Below are 23,065 nucleotides of genomic sequence, written 5' to 3' on the forward strand. Positions count from 1 at the left end.
AATCGGCGCCCTGCGGCCGAACGCGGGCGCTGGCGCTTCCGCACTTCCCCTCGAGAGCCCCGGGACGGCGGCGCGCGGCGGCGCGGGGGCGGAGATTTGCATGTGCGAAATCGGGAAGACGGGGAACCACCGCGCGAAAACCCCGGGCGGGCCTCCCGCGGCGGAGGAGCGCGCGCGCCGCACCGCCCGGCCCGCCCCCGGCCGCCTGGCCCGCGCGACGTCACGGCCACGCCCCCCGGCGCCTCGGCTCCTCGGCGCGCTCCGGAGGGCTCCGGAGGAGGGGGATTTCTCCGGGGCCGGGCGGCGCCTCGGGCGCGGGGGCGTGGCCGCCGCGAGGCCCCGCCCCCTCCCGGGTGGGCGGTGGCGGCGCGAGTGACGTCCGCGGCGGGAAATCCCCGTTCCGCCGGGCGGCCCGCCCCCCCGGCCCCGCCGCGGCATCCTGGCGGGGCGACGCCGGGACGCCAGTGGTCCGAGCGCGAAGGCTCAGGGGTGGGAAGGTGTGAGCCGCAGACCGAGCGGGGCCGGGAAGGCAGAGGAGGCCCGGGGGTGGCCGGAGCACTGGGTCCCCGCGGCTGCCGCCCGCCCGGCTGACTGACTGACGAGCGAGCGAGCGAGCGGCCGGCTTGGCGGCGTCCCGCGGAGCCGAGCCATGGCCTCGGGTGAGTGCGCGAGCGAGCTCCTCCGCCCGGGCCGGGGCTCGCCGGGGGCTTCGGGGTTCGCGGCCTCGGGGTCGGGGCACCGCGGGGTCGGGGAAGGCTTCGCGGTTGGGGACCGGCTGCGCTGAGACGCTTTTACCTTTTCGAGCGAAAAGAGGAACCTGCCGACCTCCGGCCAGCCGGGGGCTCAGGGCGGCCGAGAGGGAAGGTGACGCCGCGCGGGGACGTTCCGAGCCGACGGGGTCGCCTGTCCGGACGGCGGTGCGGAGACCCGGCCGCCGCCCCGCCCCGCGCTCCGTGGGCGGCCGGGCAGCGCTCGGACCGTGCTTTAGAGGGACGGGCCAAGTGTGGCGGCGAAGGCCAGCGTTCACTGGCCGTGGACTCGCCCGCTCCGGGGGACACGTTAGTCAGGAGCAGTCCCGGACGGGGACGGAGTCTGCCTTGACAGCATCCCCCGGCGGTGGGCGCCTCCCCGGCCCGGGGAGTGACAGGCAGCGTCGGCCCCAGCAGCCCGCGGACCCCGCGCCTCCCGGCGACCTTCGGGGAAGGCGGCCGGCGTCCAGCCGAGAAGAGGAAGCGGAGAGTCGTGAACTCCCTGAGAGCGGAGCGGAGCGGTGCCATCCCTCCCGCTGTGGGCCCTAAAGGAAACCGGGGTGTTTCACATGACACTTGATTTCAGTTTGTCTGTGGTTTTCATGAGAAAACAAGTGTAGTTTAAAATACTTCAGCTTTCTCTTTACCCATTCAAATGAACCCAGACTTTCAAATAATCTAGTAAATTTGTAAATTTAACTCATGTTCAGATTAAAAGCGCAGAGGCTTCCGGTATACGTCGGTAATGAGAAAGAGATTTTGTGTGAAGGTTAGAGAGAGTGGCAAGCTTTGTTAAATAAAACAGCTCTGCCATTGTCTTCTTAGTAGGTTTTTATTTGTATAGTGCATGAATGTAATACTTGAAAAATTTTCAAGAGAAAAATCATTTATTACATGAAGTACTGTAAGGCAGTTATGATTTTGACGCGATTTGTCTAAGGACACATTTTGTGCTGTTGTAAAAATTACTCCCAAAATTAAAGAGGGGAATTTTTAAAAGAAATGGCAAGTTTTTCTTGGATTTAGAACTTGGGTTGGGCTTCTAGCTCTTGATAGCTTGCTCAGCTTCTTTGAAGCCCTGGGTTCAATTCTCAGTAGTTAAGGAAAAAAACCCCAACAAACAAAAGCAAAAATAAACCTGTAAGTTGCAGTGTCATTATCTTCTTGGTTTTTGATCTTTTATCAAGGGTTGTGCTAAATGATACCATTTAAAATACATGTCATTTCAATTGTAATTCGCTCAGTTGAAACTTCTAGGCAGAAATATAGTTTAAAGGAGTATGTGGGTATATTGTCAGTTATAAAGACCATAGAGAGAAAAAAAAACCGAAATACATTAAAAACACCTGTTCCATTCTAAATAGTAATTTAAGAGTAACAAAAATTGCTTAATTCATCACTATGTAATTTAGATTTTTTTTTGCAATGTGATATTGAAACCTTGAACAGTATTCCTATTAATTGCCAAGCATTAAGATCATTTGTTCATTTCTCTCCAGATGTCATATGTAAATAGGTTTGTGTAATTGAATAGGTGGTGCCTATGTAAAATATAGATCATAATCTCATGAGCAGAATTATATAAATGCTACAAGTAGACGGGGTTTTATATGGTGATTCTAATTATTGTTCAGGTAAATTAGCAAATTATGACTTTCTAGCTAAATTATGACTTTTTAAGCTGTTTTTATTGCCTTTTAAAAAATACTGAGCTTTGATTCTCCCTTTTGATAAGATTAGTTATAGCAGGCAAAGTGGAGAAAAATATTCTCAAAGGTCTGTATATTTAGGTAATCATTATTCATGTGATTCTATTCTATTTATTCTAAGTTAGACCTTTATGTCCACATTTAAAACTTCTCTTTATTTCCTTAATAGAACAAAGGGGCCTACAATTAACCTTGGGAGGCACACACTGTGGTTACTAACTATTAATACTGTCTTGGCTGAAATGTGCGTTAAAAGTTTAAACGTTTGGTTTTAGTAGCATTCTTTTCTTTAGTATGATTCTGCTGTGTCACATAACAGGAAGTACAGGAAGAAATTATTTTTGTAGACCATACTACTCACCAACCTTTTTGTATGTGAATTTCAAGATAACTGTTTTCCCCTAATAAAAGTGAATGTAACTGTGAGATAGCTTACACTTTAATAATAGAGCTGGAAGTTAGGAGTGGTTAGCTAAAACAAATTACTTCCCTTTTTTAAAGTAAGACTGCTCACTAATGCAGATATCTCAGAAACACATGGAAAAGAGATAAAAGGTATACAATTAGTGATGTATAATAAAAAGAATGATTGGAGACAGTGACATGGCATAGTCATAGTTAGGAACACAGGTGTGTGTGATCTCTTTCTCAAAAACAATTTAAGGGGCTCAGAGAATTTTGTTTCAGTTTTCTCTTATCTGTGTTTCCTGCGTGATTGTGTTTATGAGAACATGATTTGAATATTGCAGAGGAGGAGAAGTTTATCCAAAAATATGTTCATTTCAAATTTTTATTTAACTGGGTCTCTTGTATTTTTAAGTCTGAAATCTTAATAGAGATGATTTGGCAGATGATTTATTAGAAATGATTTATTCTGGGAAAGACTTTAAACATTACTTTTTAATTCTAGCAGGTGAGAAACTTCTTAAGACTTGTTTTGTTGATTTTTTCCCCTGTACTCACAGTAGTGAAATTTTACTGCAAAGCATTTACATCACTTTGATTTGCCTGTGATAAATATGTCAGTTGAATACTCATCTGAAAATTCTGTTACTTGGATTTTTCCTTCTAGTTGAAAGTGAGATGGTTATGTTGAAATATATATATATATACATATATATATGTAATATACACACATTTGTAATGTTGTCTTTGTTTTTTCATAGAGGGTCTCATGTAACCCAGGATGGCTATGAGGCTTCGATGAACTTAAACTCCTGATTCTCCTGCCTCAGCCTCCAGAATGCTGCATTTCAGGTGTGAGTGACAGGGTCTGGCTTGATTTAGGCTTTGATAGACCTGTTTGGAGGAAAAAGAATAGCTCTTTATTACTTTTTCTCCAGAATGAATAGAGATGATATTTGGGAATGAATGCTTCTTAGCTGCTTGCTTCTTTGGGTTTCAGGCAAAGACTTGCCTAAGATTTCTATGAGAGAGAGGCGCTGTAGTCAGCTGCTCTCAAAGGTGGTTAGTATGACTGTCATTTGTTGCTATATTATAGATAATAAGGTACTGATAGTAGTTCAAAATAATATTTTATATAAAAAAGTAATCAAAGGCTATCTTTAGAATGTTGTTTTTGTTTCAGTTGGATAAGCTTTCCCCCCAGCCCTTGGTCAGTGGGAGAATGTTTTTTGGGTTGCTCCCCTGAATAATTTACATTGTTGTTTTTACTTTTTCATGTTTTAAGGCAGTTGCTCTTCAGAGTATTTAGACTAATTTCGAAGGCTTCTTCAGAAATCTGTTTGGGCTTTATTCTTGAAGAGGTACATTTCTCCTCAGATCTGTGTGAGGTTAGGATATGATTTGGAAAAGCTACCTAGGTGGTTTCTGATGTAAAACCCCCAAACAAACTTGTTCTAGACACCACTTTGAATCTTAGCATTTGCCTTATATTCTTAAGATATTTGCATTTATTTTAGACTACAGGTTATAGCCATATCTGTTGAGGTTTTATGTTTAACTGTCTTTTTCTTGTTACATAAATAGAATACAAATAAAATAATTGATTTTATTATTCAAAACTTGGTTGTAATTACATCTCTGCAGTTTCATGACACCTATGACTTTTGTTCTTTCAGCAAAAAAATCTTATGGAACAATTTCACTCTATCATTCTTTTCGTATCTCTTCTGTGTTCATAGACCCAGAAGACATCCATTTGGTAGTCATATTTGTTAGTTTCTTGGACTATGACTTCCTCACCACTGTACTACTAAAAATTGTTAGTGTGTATGATAGGCATAGTAGTGTATGCCCTTAATCCTAGCATTCAGAGGCAGAGGCAGACAAACCTGAGTTTAAGGCAGATCTGGTCTGTAAAGCAAGTTCCAGGCCAGGCATACCACACAGTGAGACTCTGAAAAAAAATAAACAAAACATAAAATAAAGCAGTAATAATAATCTTTTTTCCTCAAAGTTTCATATTATTTTGAAGTTTGTTTTATCATTTTTAAATTGAGATAATATCAGTTTTCCTTATGAAGATTAAAGTTGAGAGAATCAGTGAGAAATTACCATGTTGTTTTAATGGTGTTATAGTTAATATATATAGTTAACATATTCTCATTGTCCACTTAATTGTGGCTTCTGATTTTAGCAATAATATTTTAGTAGTTATGCCTATTTTACGAATGATTCTGACAATTGATCTGTTTCTAATATTTAAGTCTAATTTCTTTTTAATCTTAAAATCTCTTACTTGAGATGTTAAATAGGCTCAATGTTTTCAAAGAGCATCTTTTTTACCTAACTGTACATGAAGTCATAAGTATGCTGCAAGAACTTTAGCTATAATTCAAAGTTTATTCTAGTCAGCATTAGTATTTTATGAAGCAATTCAAAATATAGGAGCCACTCCTCACTTTATACTTGTCCTGGTTAAAGAAAAATGCCATAATTAAATTGTTTAGAAAGAATTTTGAAAACATTTCTGTGCTTTTAAAAACCATAGTGACTTTCAGTAATCTTATTTAAGAGTATTTATTTTCCCCAAGGTTCCTTGATTGATAATGTTTCCTTCTTCCTCTTTATAGAGGACTACAGTTTGCATTTTTCATCTTCAAGAAGAATGGCTTTGCAAAGAGTGCCAAGGAAGAACATGACTGGCTCATTGTACTGACACATACTACAAATGATTTCATAGCTAGGAGGGTCTTAAAAGTCTTAGGTTTAGTTAAGTCAGATTATGAACAGATAAGAGGAAGCATGAAGGTGTAGTTGTTCTATTACCTACAAAGCACTATATTTTCCTTTATAGAGGAATCTAATAAGGAGCAACTGATTAATCATTAATATAGTCCTTTCATTTTTTAGTAACTGACACAAAAGAGCTTTGGAATTTTAATCTCCCCACAGATGTTAATTTAAGGCCTTCATGAGTAATACAATTTCTGTCATTCAGTAGTTGGAAGAAATAAAACTTGTAGCTTTATTTCAATAACAAAGATGGGTCTGATGGCAGAAATCTGTAATCCTGGTACGGGGAAGGTAGAGTCTGGAAGATCAGAAGTTCAAGGAAAGCCTCAAGCTACACATTGAGTTGGAGGCCACCCTAGGTTACTTGAGATCCTGTCTCAAAAAAAGAGAGATGTACTCAATTGGTAGAGCAGAGCTGCGAAGCCTTGAGAAGCCTGGATTTGATCCCCAGAACTGTACAGAGTCTTGTGATAGAGGAGCCTGTAATTTCAACAGTAGGGAGGTGGGGCCAGAAGATTAGAATTCAAGGCGAGCCTAGGCTACAAAATAAGCTAGAGGCTAGCCTTAGATAGATTTTGTCCCCAAAAATGAAGAATACAATAATTAACAAAAATAAAGAACACAAAAATTAACAGTAGTTAATTTTCCCTAAACTAATGTTCTTTGGAATAATTTCTGTAAATGTCATGATTGTTTGTTTATAGGAAGAGATGGTTGTTTCCAACTGGAAAACTGTAGACTATAAATTCTGAAACTTGGTTTTGAGTGAGGCGTGTTATCAATGAAGAGTTTCTTTTTGTTGTTATATTTTTGTTTTTTGATTTTTCAAGATAGTGTTTCTCTGTGTAGTCCTGGCTGGCCTGGAACTCAGTCTGTAGCTCAGGCTGGCTTTGAACTCAAGAGATCAACCTGCCTCTGCCTCCCCAGTTCTGGGATTAAAAGCAAGTGTTACCACTGCCTGGCTCAATGAAGAATTTCTACAAGAGGAAAAATAAGTACAAATTCATGATATTACATGACAATATTTAGGTAATTCTTACTACTTTAAGAATTTTTAAAATAATCTTATTAACAGTTTCATATATTTCATAATTTCATAAATACACTTACTGGTTTAAAGAACTATGTAATTTGCTTTGACTGACCCTACCGTGTTTGTTTGTTCTATTTTTTAATGATTTTTTTTATATGCATTGATGTTTTCCTACATGTATGCCTGTGTGAGGGTATCCTATTCCCTGGAACTGGAGTTACAGAGAGTTGTGAGCTGCCATGTGGGTGCTGGGAATTGAACCTGGTCCTCTGGAAGTGCCATTAATGATGTCATTCTATATCAATTTCCCATCAGAACACTCTTAAGTAGTGGGCTGGGATTTGTTTGACCTTTTAGTTCAACCACATAAATTCTTTAAGATGCCACTGAAAAAACGATCATGTTGAATTTAACACAATTGAGAAGAAATGTACATTCTCTTAAACAGTCCTACAAGAACACATAGACTATGAAATTCTTAAAATTCTTAAAATATCATTGTATATGTTTTACATATACAATGATACATAAATTGTGAAATACTCATTTCCTTTATATTTTCAGTAATTATTATAAACTTGGTTGGATTAAAATTGTTTCCTCTCTTTTCGTGTTTGTTTGTTTGTTTGTTTGAGTTCTTTTGTTTTGTTTTTGGTGATACTAAGATTAAACCAGGTCCTTGGGCCTGTTTTCTGTCCCTTGAAGAAGCAAATGAGTGATAGATTCAAATGCAAGAGGTCTGAATCAAAATGAATAAAATTAAAGGTAGCAGCAATAAGTTATTGAGTAACTTAAAATAGGAACCACATGGCCGTGTGTGTGTGTGTGTATGTGTGTGTGTGTGTGTGTGTGTGTGTGTGTGTGTGTGTATCACTGGGAACCTAGTTCTTACCCATTAGGCTAGGCTGGCTAGCTAGAGAACTCAAGGTTTCCCCTGTCTCCTCTCCAGCACTGGCCTTTCAGGTGTGTGCTGCGGTGCCTGGCTGTGGGTGTCGACACTGGGAACTGAACTCAGGATCTTGTGCTTGAATGACAAGCACTTTTCTGACTGAGCTGTCTCCCTAGCCCCTAGCCACCACTGATTAATTTGTCATTTGTCTTTGATGTTTAGGAACCAAAATACTGTCTGGTTTTTTGTTTGTTTGTTTGTTATTTTTTGGTAGTGGTGTTGCTGTTGTTTGAGACAAGGTTTCTCTGTATAGCCCTGGCTGTCCTGAACTCATTTTGTAGACCACACTGGCTTCACACTCACAGAAATCTACCTGCCTCTGCCTCCCGAGTGCTGGGATTACAGGTGTGTGCCAGTGCACCCAGCTTTTTTTTTTTTTAAGTAATCTTTTATTTTTATAACAGCCGTATTTCAGACATACCCACCTCGTTGTTCATGTGACAATACTTTCCACTTATCTGTAGTTTCATTTTCCTCAGTTCATTTATTTGTAATCAACTGGTAGTGCAAAAATATTAAAAGGAAAATTTCATAGTTTCAAGTAACTTGTAATAATTTGTTATAATTGTTCCATTTTATTGTTGTGGCTAATCTCATGTATGTATGCATTTATATGAGAACAATCATATATCTTTGTGTAAATAATCTTTAAACTGATCATTTTCTTTTCTCTTTTCTTCAGTCCATCCACTATCATCAGAATTCTTACTCTAGAATGCTAATCTGATCTTGTGATTTCCCTGAATAAAAACACTGATTTCTTTTCATATATAGAATGAAATCCTAATTACAGAATGTACTTGGACTTTTGGTTTTTTCTAATCGTGGAATTGTACTCCACTTCTATTGGAGTTTAATGTGCCTTATATAGACAATTACTTTCCTTTTCTACAATGTCTTTTCACTCGTTTGGTTATATTTTCCCTCTCTTAAACTGTTAGATTCTGCTTTTGTTCTTATTATAATTTTCTGCAGAATTTTATTAGTACTTTCCCCTGTTTCTATACTAATAACTGTGCTGTTCACTAATAATTTCCTCACTCTTGGATATAAGGTTCTTTAGCAGTTGTGGTAATAATGATGGTATCACTGTGCCATTGTCTTCAAGAAACCATCTGAAGTAATAGACCACCTCTTGTGTGTGTGATGCTTGCTAAGAATTCAATACATGTTTTTTACAGAGGCTATTAATAGTAAGATATAATTAACACAGGGTCTTGCTGCATTCTTGCTGGATCTTCTTTGGTCTTAAGAATAGAAGTCAGGAGGCAGAAGCATGAAGAGCACTGCAAGTTCATGGGTCAGTTGGATCTACATAGTAAATTCTAGAAGGAAACAAAGGAAGTGGCCAGGCAGAATACACCTCATCCCATATTTTATAAAAATATTATATTCATTGTTTTATCATTTCTGAAGATTGTTTACATTCTAACAAGATAAGCCTTAGTGAAATGGATTTATGGTTTGGGGAATTTGTATTCCTAAAATAAAATCACATGGTTATCTGTCCTAACTTGAAAACACAGTTATCTTTATTGAACTTTTATTTCTATGACTTGGCTAATAAAAAAAGGTAAAGATGTATATGTTTTTAAAGTTTTCTTGATGTGTAATTAATTAATTGTAATAATTATATATAAGCTTTTATTTTTTGTTTTTGTTTTTGAGACAAGATCTCATTATGTAGCTGTGACTGGCCTGGAACTTGCTATATATATTAGACTGGTCTTGAACTCACAGAGGTCAGCCTACCTCTGCTTTTGAAAATGCTAAGATTGAAGGCCTGACCCACCATACTTGAAAATATTAAATATATATATAGTGTGTATGAATGTGTATGTGTTTGTGTGTACTTCCATATAAACACACACATTATAGATCACAATCAACACAATAAAAGTAAACATGTCCATGAGCCTCCAGACTTTCTCATCTACTGGTTTTAGACAAACAGTGATCACTTTCTTTCACTATAGATTGGCTTACCTATTCTACAGTTTCGTGTAAATGGACCACATGATATCTTAGATTAGCTTTTTTCACTCAACCACTTACTTTGATAGTAGTATTAACAGTATTTTATCCTGTGGGTACATACTTTAATACATTTTAATGGAAGGTAAATTATTTTATTACCTCCACATTATATATTATATTTTGGTGGAGGTTTAGATAGAAGTGATTTGAAATTTTAGTTGAGTCTAAACTCAGTGTACTGTTTTAGTATATTGTGTACAGATTCTTTGATATTCCAGATTTGCATATACAAGGCTTTAAATTGATTTTCCAATGAATGTCCTTTCATGCAATGATAGTCTAATTTAAAGCAGCTGAATAGATTTTGCTAAGTTTAGGAGTATAATATACTTCAGAATACTATTTTCTTCACCCTTCTTGGGAAATATTGGGAGAAAACCCTTCTAATTGGCCTCATGTAGACAAGTGGAAAAAGCTAATATTGTCATTAGCTGTAGATCTTAAGCAATAAAGCACTGATCAGTTGTGTGTTAAAACTATCTAGAAGCTCAGTTTGTATGAGGGAAAAGGTATCTTCTTCGCCCAGTCTTTTTGATGACTACATTTTAACTTTGTTATTTAATGTTGGGAAGGAAAAAGGTCTGTTTTGGTGTATTGTTTTTTTAAAAACCAAGTCATTAAAATCCATTCTATTGCTTTTCTAATCTCACTGCCCTGTTACTTTGACATTTTTTCAGGTGGATATAATCCCTATGTAGAAATAACTGAACAGCCGAGGCAGAGGGGAATGCGCTTTAGATACAAATGTGAAGGGCGTTCAGCAGGCAGCATTCCAGGGGAGCGCAGCACAGACAACAGCCGGACATACCCGTCTATTCAGGTAACAGGCCTTCCTTCGTGGGTAGAGGTTCATTTTCACTATGGCGGTTACAGTAAAGGCTCAGTTCTGTAGGCCTGGCTGTCCTGGAGCTCGCTCTGCCGACCTGCCTGCCTCTGCCTGGTGGGAAAGGCGAGCGCCCCGCCCGCACCCCCAGCAGAAGGCTCAGTTTCTAACCAGTCTTCTGCCCCCATGCCCTGTTTTTTTCCTTTCTTCTCTGTTGCTCTGCACTAACTAGATGTACAGGGACATGTATAGGGAATGCGGCGTCTTCCTGCTGTATAGCTCCTGTACAAACGCGACTGCAGTGACTCACAGTGAGCACTGCACAGTGGCAGCTTTGGCTCTGATCTCTTTCATACACACAGCATTTAATAAGGAAAAATTATTCTACGGACGGGGCATTATTGTATATGTTAAACAGATTTAGAAACATTTTTTTCAGTCTTTTAGTCTAGGGGCTACTGATAAAGAACTTTTTCCCTCTTTTTTTCATACTGTTATTGCTTATCTCCAATACTCTTAAGTTATTGACTTCATTTAAAGTATCACTTTTTTTCTTTGTGTGTAGGGTGTGTGTGTGCTCCTTTGTGTATGTGAGCCAGACACTCTCGTGCTTTCAGCACCCATGTGGAAGTCAGGACAGCCTTGGGTAGGTTGCTGTCACATTCCACCTTTTTGAGACATGGTGTCTTTGTTGTTTTTCCACTTCATATACCAGGCCACCTGGGCTGCTAGCTTCCGGAGTTCTCCTGTTTCTGCACTCTGTCTCCTGACAGGAGTGCTGGCATTACAGATGCTCAAGCTGCTGGTCTCTCTTTTGACAGACAGTACTGGGGACTGAACCTAGAACCTTAGGAACACAGTGTTCTGCTATTAGATATGTCCCTAGCCTGTGAAGATAGGTTTTGAATGAGAATGAAGTTAACAAATGTTCCATATTTACAAGGTTAAAGAAACTTAGCTCCTCAAACATGTATCTGTCCTTGTGGAAGCATTCAAAGTCCTTCTAGTTTTTTATTTTGTACATAGTCACCATATTGTACAACAATGTGCCTGAAGCTTTTTGTCCTTTCTACTATACAAATTTAAGTTTTTAAAACAGATTTTATTTTTATATGTGTGTGTGTGTATCTTTGAATATGTGCATGTGTGAACAGTGTGCGTGTGTGCAGAGGCCAGAAGAGGGTGTCAGACCCTTTGAAGCTGGAGCTACAGGCAACTGTGAGCCGCCTGGCCTGGCCCCTGAGATCTGAGCTCTGGGCTATGGAAGATCAATAAGTGCTTTTAGCCCCATAACTTCATGTTTTCTATATCACATTTTTGTAATTTTCTTCCAACCTTATGGGTCACTTTTGGCTCCTCTTTTTTTTTTTTTTTTGTTCCTAAATTTTAGAAATTCATTCAGAACATCCCAGACCAATGCGTGTTAATCCACACTCCCTCTTCCCTTCACCCTGGCTAACCCGGAAGCAGCACAGACAGCTCAGAGCTCATCTGGCTGCTGCTGACAGCGTGCAGCCAGCCCTGCAGCCCTAGAGATGGTTCTTCAGATATTTCTGAGATGTTTCAGATAGATACCTTGTGGAAGAAGGTAGCTCGGAAGAGACAGTGATCTGCTCTTGTTCCTTTTGGTGGTCATAGCCCCTCCACCAAGATTCCCAGCTTTGTCTTTCACCTTGAATCTCTTCTGGAGGAACTGCTCAAAACTAGTAGCATCCATGAATCTATCTTCTCTAGTGTGGGCACAGTCAATGGTGACTTTCAAAACCTGCTTCTCTTTACCCTCCTTTGCCGCAGGTTTTTCATAGGCTGTCATCTTAGAGAACTCTGGCTTGGTTTTTTAATGTCGTTATTTCAGATTCTCTCTCTCTTTTTGTGTGCGTGTGTGTCTGTCTCTCTGTATGTTCGTACACATGTAGAGGTCAGGACAACTTCCAGGATAATTCTCTCCTTGTGCTATGTGAGATCTAGGGCTTGAAGGTGGTGGCAAGTGCCTTTCCCTGCAGCACCATCTCCTCACCCTTAGTTCTTAAATCATCTTACTTTATGGATCAAAATTATATGTAAGATTTATATCTTTTCTGTTCCAACAGGCCCTAAACACTTTATAGCTTGAATTCTTTCTCCATCACCCTATTTTGTAGTATTGAGTAATTACCTTCTCTTTCATCTAGAAAGGCAGTAAATATTTCTTGGTTACTATTCTGTTTAAAAAAGAAGGAAGTACTGGTGGGTGGATATAATCAGTATACACTATATAAATAAATAGATGAAACTTTCAAAGAATAAAAAAATAAAATATCCAGGCCAAGTGGCACATGTCTTTAATCTCAGATCTTGGGAGGCAGAGGTATAAATATGCCTTGAAAAAATATTTTTAAACCACACTGGAAATAATAGCAATCAAATATGATCATTTTGCTTAATATATATTTCATTTCATAAAAATATGTTAGTAGATAAGCATATCACAAGCATTCACTGTGTAATGAACAGTAAATCAAGTTAAGTTTAATAAGATGAAATTTTACACAGAGAGTATATCCATGGTGCACATGCCTTTAACCCCAAAAATCAAGAGCCAGAGGCAGGTGGGTCTCTGTTAATTTGAAGTCTGCTTGTTCTACGAAGCAAGTTCCAGACTAGTCAGGGCTACATAGTGAGACCTCATCTCAAAAACAATATTTTTTAAAGAAAGTACATCTAGTTTAGCAGGAGAAAGGTGGGAGGACAGTTCCAGATAGGAAATGATTAATGTTTTTTTTTTTTTTTTTAAGTTGGTAAATTTGCAAGAATAAACAGAATACAAAAACTTGCATACCACAAAGGAGCAAGGTAAATTGAGATAGGGTTGCTTACTAGGTAGAGGCACTAAAAGTCATATTTTTTGTTTTATTTATTTCTTTGTTTGTTTTGGATTTTTGAGACAGGATCTGACTATGCAGTCCTGGCTACCCTGGAACTCACTATGTAGACCAGGCTGGCCTTGAACTCACAGAGATCTACCTGCCTCTGCCTCCCAATTTCTGTTATTAAAGGCATGTACCACAATGCCTGGCTTGTTTACCTGTTTTAAAAGGAAAATAAACAGTCAGATGATAAAGATAGATACAATTAGGGCAGGAAGAAACATTTTAGGAGTTGAAAAATAAGTTTTCCTCATTGGTATATTCTCTGGAAACTTAATCTCAAGTAAGCTGATAAATATTTGAACTTTATTCTGTGCTGACTACATTATATACAGTAATCTTAAATTAGTGAATCAGTTCTTTGTATTTGTTTGCTTATAGAGTATTATTCTATGTAGCTCTGACTGGCCTTGAACTTGTGCCAATCCTGCTTCGGCCTTCCAAATGTGGAGATTACAGGTCTGTGCCACAATACCCACCTAGTAGATCTGTTCTTAACAAGATATACTTATAGATTGTGTATTTAATTCCCCTTTCAGGTTATGAACTACTATGGAAAAGGAAAAGTAAGAATTACATTAGTAACAAAGAATGACCCATATAAGCCTCATCCTCATGATTTAGTTGGAAAAGACTGCAGAGACGGGTACTATGAAGCAGAATTTGGACCAGAACGCAGACCTTTGTTGTAAGTATACAGATGTAGGGAGAATTCTGGAATTTTGGTTTCTTTTAAAAAGCGGAACTATTATAAGAATCAGTTTTCATTTTAGTTCCAGGTGTGGAGGAATGAGGCAGGTGACTATGATTTGCGTCATGCTCTAGCAGAAGCGTGGTTTTACCAGCTGCAGATAGTTTCTGTGATTGTGTGATGTTGGGAATTCTGGGAAATAGCTGGGGTTGGTGGTTGGTGGTCGTTCAGGGAGGTTGGTAGCAGTTTGTTAGTAGTTGTGTTTAAAGAAGAAAGAAATTAAATTCTGAGCTCTCGCTGTCTTTCTCTTCCCTCTATTCTTGTTTCTCTCCTATTTAGTAATAGGGGGTAAAATTGGGGGGGAGGGTAGATAAAGGGTAGAAAAAAAAGAACTCCAAAAGTAGTAAAGACAAAGTACATACACTGACAAAAAATTTCAGTAATAGGACAAGGATTAATTTTAGTTTTTAGCAAAATAAATTGATTTTGTATTTAATTTACTATAGTATACATTAACTTTTTAATGATTTATTTTATGCACACTGGTGTTTTGCCTGCATGTATGGTGTGTATGTTTGTGTGAGTGTGCCGGATCCCCAGGAAGTGGAGTTACAGACAGGTGTGAACTGTCATGTGGTTACTGAGAGTTGAACCTGGGTTCTCTGGAAGAGCAGCCATTGCTCTTAACTGAGGAGCCATCTCTCCAGCCCATACGTTAAACTTTTTAATTCCTTTTTGTACCTGGGGGTGCATACATGTGCTGTGGAGTGCGTGAGGAGGTCAGAATTGGTTCAACTTGTGGAGTTGGTTCTTTCCCCCACCATGTGGGCCTGAGGGTTGAACTCAGGTCATCAGGTGTGGTGGCAGGTTCTCTCTTTACCCACTGAGCCATCTCACCAACCTGACATTAACATTTTGTTTTTACCATTTGAATTAGAACTTCTCTTTCTTTCTTTATTAATAGACACCGAACATGATAGTTAGTGGAAGTACTTCCTTGAGAGTTGGGGGTTAGAATAGGCGTGGTGCCTAGGCTGGGATCTAACTTACTATGTAGAATGACTTTGAATTTTCCCTCCTGCCTCCACCTCCCAGAATCTGAGATTACAGGTACCGCCACCCTGTCTGGCTCAGCAGGAATTGGTTTTTTTTGTTTTTTGTTTTGTTGTTGTTTTAATGTAATTATTTTGTTTTCCTTGTTTGTTTCTTTCTTTCTTTTTCAAAACAACTCTCTTTGTAGTCCTGGTTGTCTTGGAACTTTCTCTGGAGATGAGGCTGGCCTCAAACTCAGAGATCCCCCTGCCTCTGCCTTCCTAGTGCTGGGACTAACAGCTCTTATTTTTTTCTTAAGGCAGAGTGTTAGGTAGCTAGGGTGGTCTTCCAGAGGACTCAGATACTGAGATTCCAGGTGTGAGTTATAGCCACAAGGCACCACCTCCAGTTTATCAGATTGACTCAGTCCCGTGTATGGTAGGCTAGCAGGCTGCCCACTGACCTACCTGTCTACCACTTATTTTTTTACGTTTTGGCTGTTTTGAGACAGAATCTCACTGTGTAGCTCAGCCTAACTTCCAACTTGTAGTGACTCTCCTTCCTCAGCCTCCAGAGTACTGAGGTTATAAGTAAGCATTGTACATAACCTTGCCTGGCAAGGTGCACTTCTTTATTATTCCTGAAAGTAAAGAAACAGACTCTGTGAGGTGATTTATCCCTTTATTCTGCATGATCCATGAAAAGATTGAGCCAGCCTGGACTACACTGCCAGACATTGTCTCCACAGAGTTCTTGTTATTAATAGTAATGACAGAACACAGAAGGCCCTGGGGGTGCACCTATGACAAGAAATGGTACTGCCTGCAGTACTTGGCCTTCCACCAGGTTTCAAATCTCCAATCATTTGTGTCTTGAAATATTTCTTTTTTGGAATCTCTATTCTTGTGAAGACAAACTTGTTTTAATCTGGAGTTGTGTGGCAGCTCTTCCATATGGCCTCTGGTTTTTATCTTGTGCCGCAGCTGTCCTAGAACTCGCTCTGTAGACATGGCTGTCCTCGAACACAGAGATCCACCTGCCTCTGCCTCCCGGTGCTACATCTAACGGTGTGCAGCAGCGCCGCCTCTCTGTGTCCCCAATCTTCACTGTAGTCGTGAGTGTTCCTTTGGTTTCCTCCGCTCAGAGGAAAAAGTTCATCGGAGCTTTTTCATTAGCTGTTCCTTTTGAATTCCTAGTTCAGTTCATGTTATCATTTCCATTGGAAACCTGTCTGCCCGCCAAGAGTTAATCCCATTGTATGCTCCTTTCCATAGAGTATGTTTGTCTTCATAAAACTTTTATGGTTCAGTTGAGTGGGGTTTTTTTGCATGTGATTATTTAACAGTTCAGGTTTGAGCTAGCAGAATTTTTTTCTCTAAAAGGACAGCAGTGTCGTAGGTTTTGTGAGCCCTTTGAACGCTGTGTCCCACTCCGCAGTAGGACAGCATCCACACACCATATGTGAGTGTATGAGGATGCTTGTGTTCCGATACAAACTTTATTTGCAAAAAGAGCAGTCTGCTGAGTTTGCCCCATGAACTCGAGTTTGCCAGTCCCCCATTCCAGACACTGAGATCCACAAAGAGAGAACTTACCTCCATGCCTTGCTAACGTTTTAATGCACAGGTGGAACTCTAAAGGTATTGATTGGAAGGCATAAATTGGTGAATGAGCAAATATCCTATGATTCTTGGTTTCCTTAAGTCAGGTTTTTTCCTTCCCCTTCTTTCCTCTTTTCTCTAGTCTTGGGGTTGGTTCCAGGTGTTAAGAGTGCTACACAAGTATTGTACCACTGTGTATAAGTACTGTACCCCTGGCTCAGAATTTCCAAAGTCCCCATTACTTCTAACATTATGTGCATAGCTGCTGTGATTATTATTCACATGGAACAAGAGCAGGTATTGTATGTTAGGGTTTAGAATTCTTTAAAGTCTTTTACTAGAGAAAAACTGAGAAGCATACTAGGAATCTTTCAAAGGAAAGTTCCTTTTGAAAAGAATTATTTTGTTGCAGGATTTCAAGAAAGGATTAAGAATTGATAACTTTTGTTGGAGGTAGAGAAAGGAAATGGCAGTTATTTTAGTTGTTACTAAAGTCCCAGGTGTGAGGTCACGCGTGAAGCGTGAACATAAAGCAGCGTGAGCGTGGAGTAAGTGACCAGGCAGCCCCTGGCTGCAGGTGCCCAGTGAAGGTTAAAGGCAGAGTGATGTTCTTATCACTGAGTTTGCTTCCTTATGCACACCCACCCATCTCAAATGATGTCATGGTTTTTCCATGTGGGAACAAGTATGACTGGGTGGTGGTAGGGGAGTTCCCCCACTATCATCTGTATTACACATATGCAAATGAGTAATATTTGTAGCTATTGAGAAGTTTTCCATAAATGACCTTTTGAAACTGTTGCTAAATATTGTTAGTATTAAAGCTCTCTAATAAAAAAAAAAACTTCACTCCTTTTATTATAATCTTATAACATGGCATGAAGTGTATTCTGTGGTCTATGAAAAAATTTGAGACTGCCTCACGTGTACAGCAAGACATTGTACAGCTGCTAGCAGTGTTTTGTTGTACTTGATTATATATTTTTCAGGGATGAGCTAGGCAGGCAGCATAAATGTGCAGAGAGAATCAAATATAAAAGGCTAGCCAGGCCCCTCATCAAAGTGGAGAACTATACATAAATGGGCCACAGTGCTCAGCTCTAACCAATTGTCCCTCTGCCCTAGTAGTGCTGTCAAGCCTCTAAAATGTTCATGAAGCCAAAATTGCTGATGCTCATCTCTAATTACTTGACTTTTAAGTTTAGTGATGTATACAGATAGTTTTTAATGCAGTAACCATGTCTATACAATTTAAAAATACATAGGTTAATTCTGCTGTCGGTTCAGCAAACCATAACTGCATATGTCAGGGTCTTTGCGCCTCTTGATGGCCAGTTTTAGTAAATTGATCATGAGTGTCTTCAGAAGGTGAAATTTTCCTTTAGGTTGGTTAGTTTGTTTTGCTTGTAATGTTCATCTACCTTGGTGTATTTGATAGGCCTGTTGGCAAACTTCAACAGTGGATTTGAAAGCCATGTAGTGCTCTGTGTGCTTTTTCAGGCTGGTGTTGTGGGTAACTGAGGTACTCCACTTGCCTCAGCTCCCTAGTGCTGTCTTAAGGAGCCACGGTGTGCTTTGTTTTGCTGTCAACAGTTCTCTCAGCCTGCTGTGTCACTCTCGCTACTGTCAGTTAGAGACAGGGCTCATGATCCAGCAGCTGGATGTGACAGAACGATAACTCCTCAATGTTGAATATGTTTGATTTCTGTCGTAGTTTTGTTTAACTATGATGTGATTTTGAAAGTTTCGTTTTTTGCTTTTAGTTTTCAAAATTTGGGTATTCGATGTGTAAAGAAAAAAGAAGTGAAAGAAGCTATTATTTTAAGAATAGGTGCAGGAATCAATCCTTTCAATGGTAAGTAATTGGCTATAATTTCTACTATTTGGATATCAATGGACTGTGACTTTTTTTCTTTTCTTTTCCTTTTGGTTTAGTTTGGTTTGCTTTTTCGAGACAGGGTTCCTCTGTGTAACAGCCCTGGCTGTCCTGGACTTGCTCTGTAGAATAGGCAGGCCTCAACTCACAGAGATCCACCTGCCTCTGCCTTAATGAGTGCTGGGATTAAAGGCATGTGCCACCACACATGAGTCTCTGGGAAGACCCCTGTGTTCAAATTTTCTGGTTCTGTTGCTCTCCTTGTGGAGTTCCTGTCCTCTCCAGATCTTACTATTTCCCACTTCTTACATAAGATTCCATGCATACTGCCCAACAGCTGGCCATAAATCTCAGCATCTGCTTTGATAGTCTGCAGGGCAGAGCCTTTCAGAGACCCTCTGTGGCAGGTTCCTAGCTTGTTTCCTGTTTTCGTCTTCTGATGTCCTTCCTCTTTGCCTTTTGGGATGGGGATTGAGCATTTTAGTGAGGGTCCTCCCTCTTGATTAGTTTCTTTAGGTGTACAGATTTTAGTAGGTTTATCCTATATTACATGTCTATAGAAAATAGAATTTTTTGCCTTTGATAGAATAATTGTGTGGCTAAATACATTTGTATTTTAGTTTATTGGGCATTTTATTTTTATTTTACATATCATTTTCATATTTTAAACACTTATTGACAAATAAATCCAGGCAGATACAGTCTTTCCTGTAACCTCAAGGCAAAGAAACATTTCCCACACACAGAATGTCTCTTCTCTTCCTCCATCAGTTCCCTGCTTCCATCTCTTCCCCCAGTCAACAGCTCGTCTCCTTTATGTCACCTAATATCTTCTAGGCTTTCATGTAACTGGAAGTATATTCTTTTATATTCTATAGCCTTTGCTGTCTGGTTCCATTTGGTCATAGTAATTTTTGCAGCGTAGCATGTTAGAGTATATAGTCATAGTTTGTTCTTTGTTGCTGAATATTAGTCTATTGTATGACTATACCACAGTTTGTTCCCCATGATATAAATTTATTTGTAAACCGTCAGGAGCACCTAGCTATTCATTGTTTTTGGCTGTCTTTTCTTTTACTCACCTTTGAAATGAAGACACTGGAATCCTTAAGTTTACAATGTTATTAAATGTGACTTTTTTTTTTTTTTTGGTTTTTTGAGATAGGGTTTCTCTGTGTAGCCTTGGCGGTCATGAACTCTCTTTGTAGACCAGGCTGGCTTTGAACTCACAGTGATTCTCATGCCTCTGCCTCCCTGAGTGCTGGAACTAAAGGGGTGTAGCACCTCGCTTTTTGTTTTTGTTTTTAATGTTCATTGCTGTTCTTCCTGCATGTTTGTCCTTGTGAGGCTGTCAGACCCCCTTAAATAGGGCTTACAGACAGTTGTGAGCTGTAGGTGCTGGGAATTGAACCCAGGTCCTCTGGAAAAGCAGTCAGTGCTCTTAACCCCTGAACTATCTCTCCAGCCCTCAAATGTGACTGTCAAGAGTCACGTACTCTTCCTGTATCTGTAATGGTTCCAGGAGGGCATACTGCTGTGACGCAGGTGCTGGCATCTTAACATCTGAACCCCATTCTTTTTTCTCAAGCCTGGGATGGATGGGAGTGCATAGGTGAAGAGGCTAGAGGACGGCCTCACCACTGGCTTAGAGCTTGACAGGTGGGCGAGGGCCTGCCTGCCTCTGCCTTGCCAGCACTGGGGTCATCCGGCTTACTGCTACACCAGGCCTCATGACATGCATTGTGGTGCAAACTTGCGCTTGCAGTGCAAGTGCTTCATCAACCAGTCGTCTCTTTCAGCCCCTTTTTGACCTTCCTAGTTGTACAGGCATGTTTTCATAGACTCAAATGGTAGACTTAAGAATGTTGATAAATGGAATAAATTTCAGTGTTAGGATAACTCCCAAGGCTACTTGACTGGCATTGTGTAAAATAGTTTTTAATTGCTTATTTCTTATAATAGTAGGAAGTTTGGCTAATTGTTCTTCATATTTAGTTTTTTAATTTAATACTAATGTGTACTTTCCAAGTAAACTTTTCTTTTAACTTAATGAATTTTATACTTTTTTAATATGGCTTATATTAGTAACGGTTCATTGATGTTTAAAATATTATTTCAAAAGGCAGCAATATTTTATTTTAGAAGTGGATTTCTTTTCAAATATCAGACTGTTCTTATACTATATTCTATGTCAGGTTTTTTTATGTTTGTTTCAGAGCTATAAAAATGCCCTGATGTGCAGTTGGTTTTTAAGCAAACTTTACTTGCACATAAAGTTACATTATCTGGTACCTTCTTCAATTTCATCTCTATAATGTTGGTGTGGATTTAGTATGGCCCTCTGGCTCAGATTTCTACTCTACATTTAACTGTGAAACTTTGGACAAATAGTTTCATCTCCGTAAAATCAATGTCTTACCTATAAAAACAGGGATGACAATACTTCTTGCTAGATTTAGAAGTAATTACAGACAGGGCCAAATACTATGTTAAATGAAGAATGCCTATTTCCTGTTGTCTATAACTTGTATTCATACGTAAGATTTTTTATTTGTGGTTGTCAGTTTGTGATTCTACCCTTACCTTCCAGGTTGCTGGTGTAGTTCCTCCCTGAGCATGGCTGTAGTTTATTGTATATAGTTAGATAGTGAGCACACAATCAGGAAAGCTGTTCCTGAGACACTGTCTATAGTTTATTGTATATGGTTAGGTAGTGAGCACACAATCATGAAAGCTGTTCCTGAGACAACTGTCTTAGTTTACTATATATAGTTAGGTAGTCAGCATACAATCAAGAAAGCTGTTCCTGAGACACCGTCTTAGTCTTGTGCAGACTTGGGCGCTACTTGAGGTGATTGGTTGTCTTGGGCGGAGAAAGGCAACAGGACTTTAGAATTGTGTAAACCATTAGTGTTGTGTGTTCTACATCCTAAAAACCACATTGTACGTTCAGTCCCTGAACAGCAGCTGCTGGACATTGAAGACTGTGACCTAAATGTGGTGAGGCTGTGTTTTCAAGTTTTCCTTCCTGATGAGCATGGCAACCTGACTACTGCCCTTCCTCCCGTTGTTTCTAACCCAATTTATGACAACCGTAAGTGCTTTAATGTTCTTAATGTCTCTGCTCCGAGCTTGTTTTATTCCCTTAATTGTAAAGAGTTTAAAGCATTATTATAATTAGAAAAGAAGTATGTTAGTCGGTGGCTCATGCATCTAGGAGTCAGAAGGATGAGGGAGGAGGGTAACGTTTGAAGGCATTATAGGCTGTACATTGAGACCTTATCTCAAGAAACAAAAAGAAGCTGTGTGTGGTGGGGCATGTCTTTTAGTCCCAGCCCTCAGGAGGCAGAGAGAAGCAAATCTCTGTGAGTTTGAGGCCATCCTGGTCTACATTGTGAGTTCCACGGTACAAAGAGAGATCCTGTGTCAAATAAACAAACAACAAAAAGAAGCAGTGTTCATTACAGAAAAAAATTAAAGTATATATACACAGGTAAGAAGAGCAAATCACTTTTAATCTCCTGCAAAAATGGCCACTGTCCTCAAGCACACATTGCAGCTCCCTTGTACAAACACAGACACCGCCATCTTTCTCATGACCACCATTCATGTACTAATTTTAGCAACGTTTAAAAAAAGGATCAATGCTCTTTTAAAAACTCCTTTCCAAGCCAGTAGTGGTAGTGCATGCCTATAATCATAGCACTTGGGAAGCAGAGGCAGGAGGATCAGGAATTCAGAGTTATCTTTGGCTGTGTTTAAGAATAATGAGTTCAAGACCATCCTGTGTTATATGAGATCCTGTCTCAAAAGACGAAAAGAAAAGAAAAGATTCCAAAACTTTTTTCTCAGCAATGTATCTTGAACCTTTTTCAGTCACATTTTTTTTTAAAGATTTATTTATTTACTTACTTATTATTTATACAGTATTCTGCCTGTATGTGTGCCAGCAGGCCATAAGAAGGCACCAGATCTCATTATAGATGTTTATGAGCCTGGTTGCTGGGAATTGAACTCAGGACCTTTGGAAGAACAGTTAGTGCTCCTAGCCTCTGAGCCATCTTTTCAGCCCTCTCTTCTTTGTAAACATTGCTGGCAAGGAACCGAGGGCATGAGCTACACCGCAAGCCCCACTTAGGTTTTCAGCAACTGCATATTTTCTTTTCTTTTGTGTTTTAAGACAGGGTTTCTCTGTGTATCAGTCCTGGTTGTCCTAAACTCACTTTGTAGACCAGACTGGCCTTGAACTCACAGAGATCCCTCTGCCTCTGTCCCTGCCTTTCTGCCTCTGCCTCTGTCTCTTCCTTTCTGTCTCTTGCCTTCTGCCTCTGCCCCTGCCTATGTCTCTGCCTCCTAAGTGATGGGAGTAAAGGCCTGTGCCACCTTGCCTGGCATATTTTTATATGGCTATATATTAATTTTAAGAAATCATTACCCAGTTAAAGGATATTTGGCTTGTTT

The 23,065-nt window shown here is 39.9% G+C and overlaps 1 protein-coding gene across 4 annotated transcripts in view; it reads left to right on the forward strand.

Annotated features, from left to right (window-relative positions):
- The first annotated feature begins 406 nt into the window (after window positions 1-406).
- Rel (REL proto-oncogene, NF-kB subunit) overlaps window positions 407-23,065 on the forward strand; it is a 59,666-nt gene continuing 37,007 nt past the window's right edge. For 3 of the 4 annotated variants that reach the window (XM_060365140.1, XM_060365141.1, XM_021626576.2), the window contains exons 1-5: window positions 407-659; window positions 10,353-10,495; window positions 13,944-14,092; window positions 18,492-18,583; window positions 21,558-21,698. In XM_060365140.1, coding sequence (XP_060221123.1) covers window positions 650-659; window positions 10,353-10,495; window positions 13,944-14,092; window positions 18,492-18,583; window positions 21,558-21,698 — 535 coding nt within the window. In that variant the 5' untranslated portion in view covers window positions 407-649. The remainder of the gene's footprint in view (window positions 660-10,352; window positions 10,496-13,943; window positions 14,093-18,491; window positions 18,584-21,557; window positions 21,699-23,065) is intronic. The other variant, XM_021626571.2, reaches the window with a different exon arrangement.

The sequence above is a fragment of the Meriones unguiculatus genome, chromosome 12 (genome assembly GCF_030254825.1).
Source record: "Meriones unguiculatus strain TT.TT164.6M chromosome 12, Bangor_MerUng_6.1, whole genome shotgun sequence".
In the NCBI taxonomy this organism is placed as follows: domain Eukaryota; kingdom Metazoa; phylum Chordata; class Mammalia; order Rodentia; family Muridae; genus Meriones; species Meriones unguiculatus.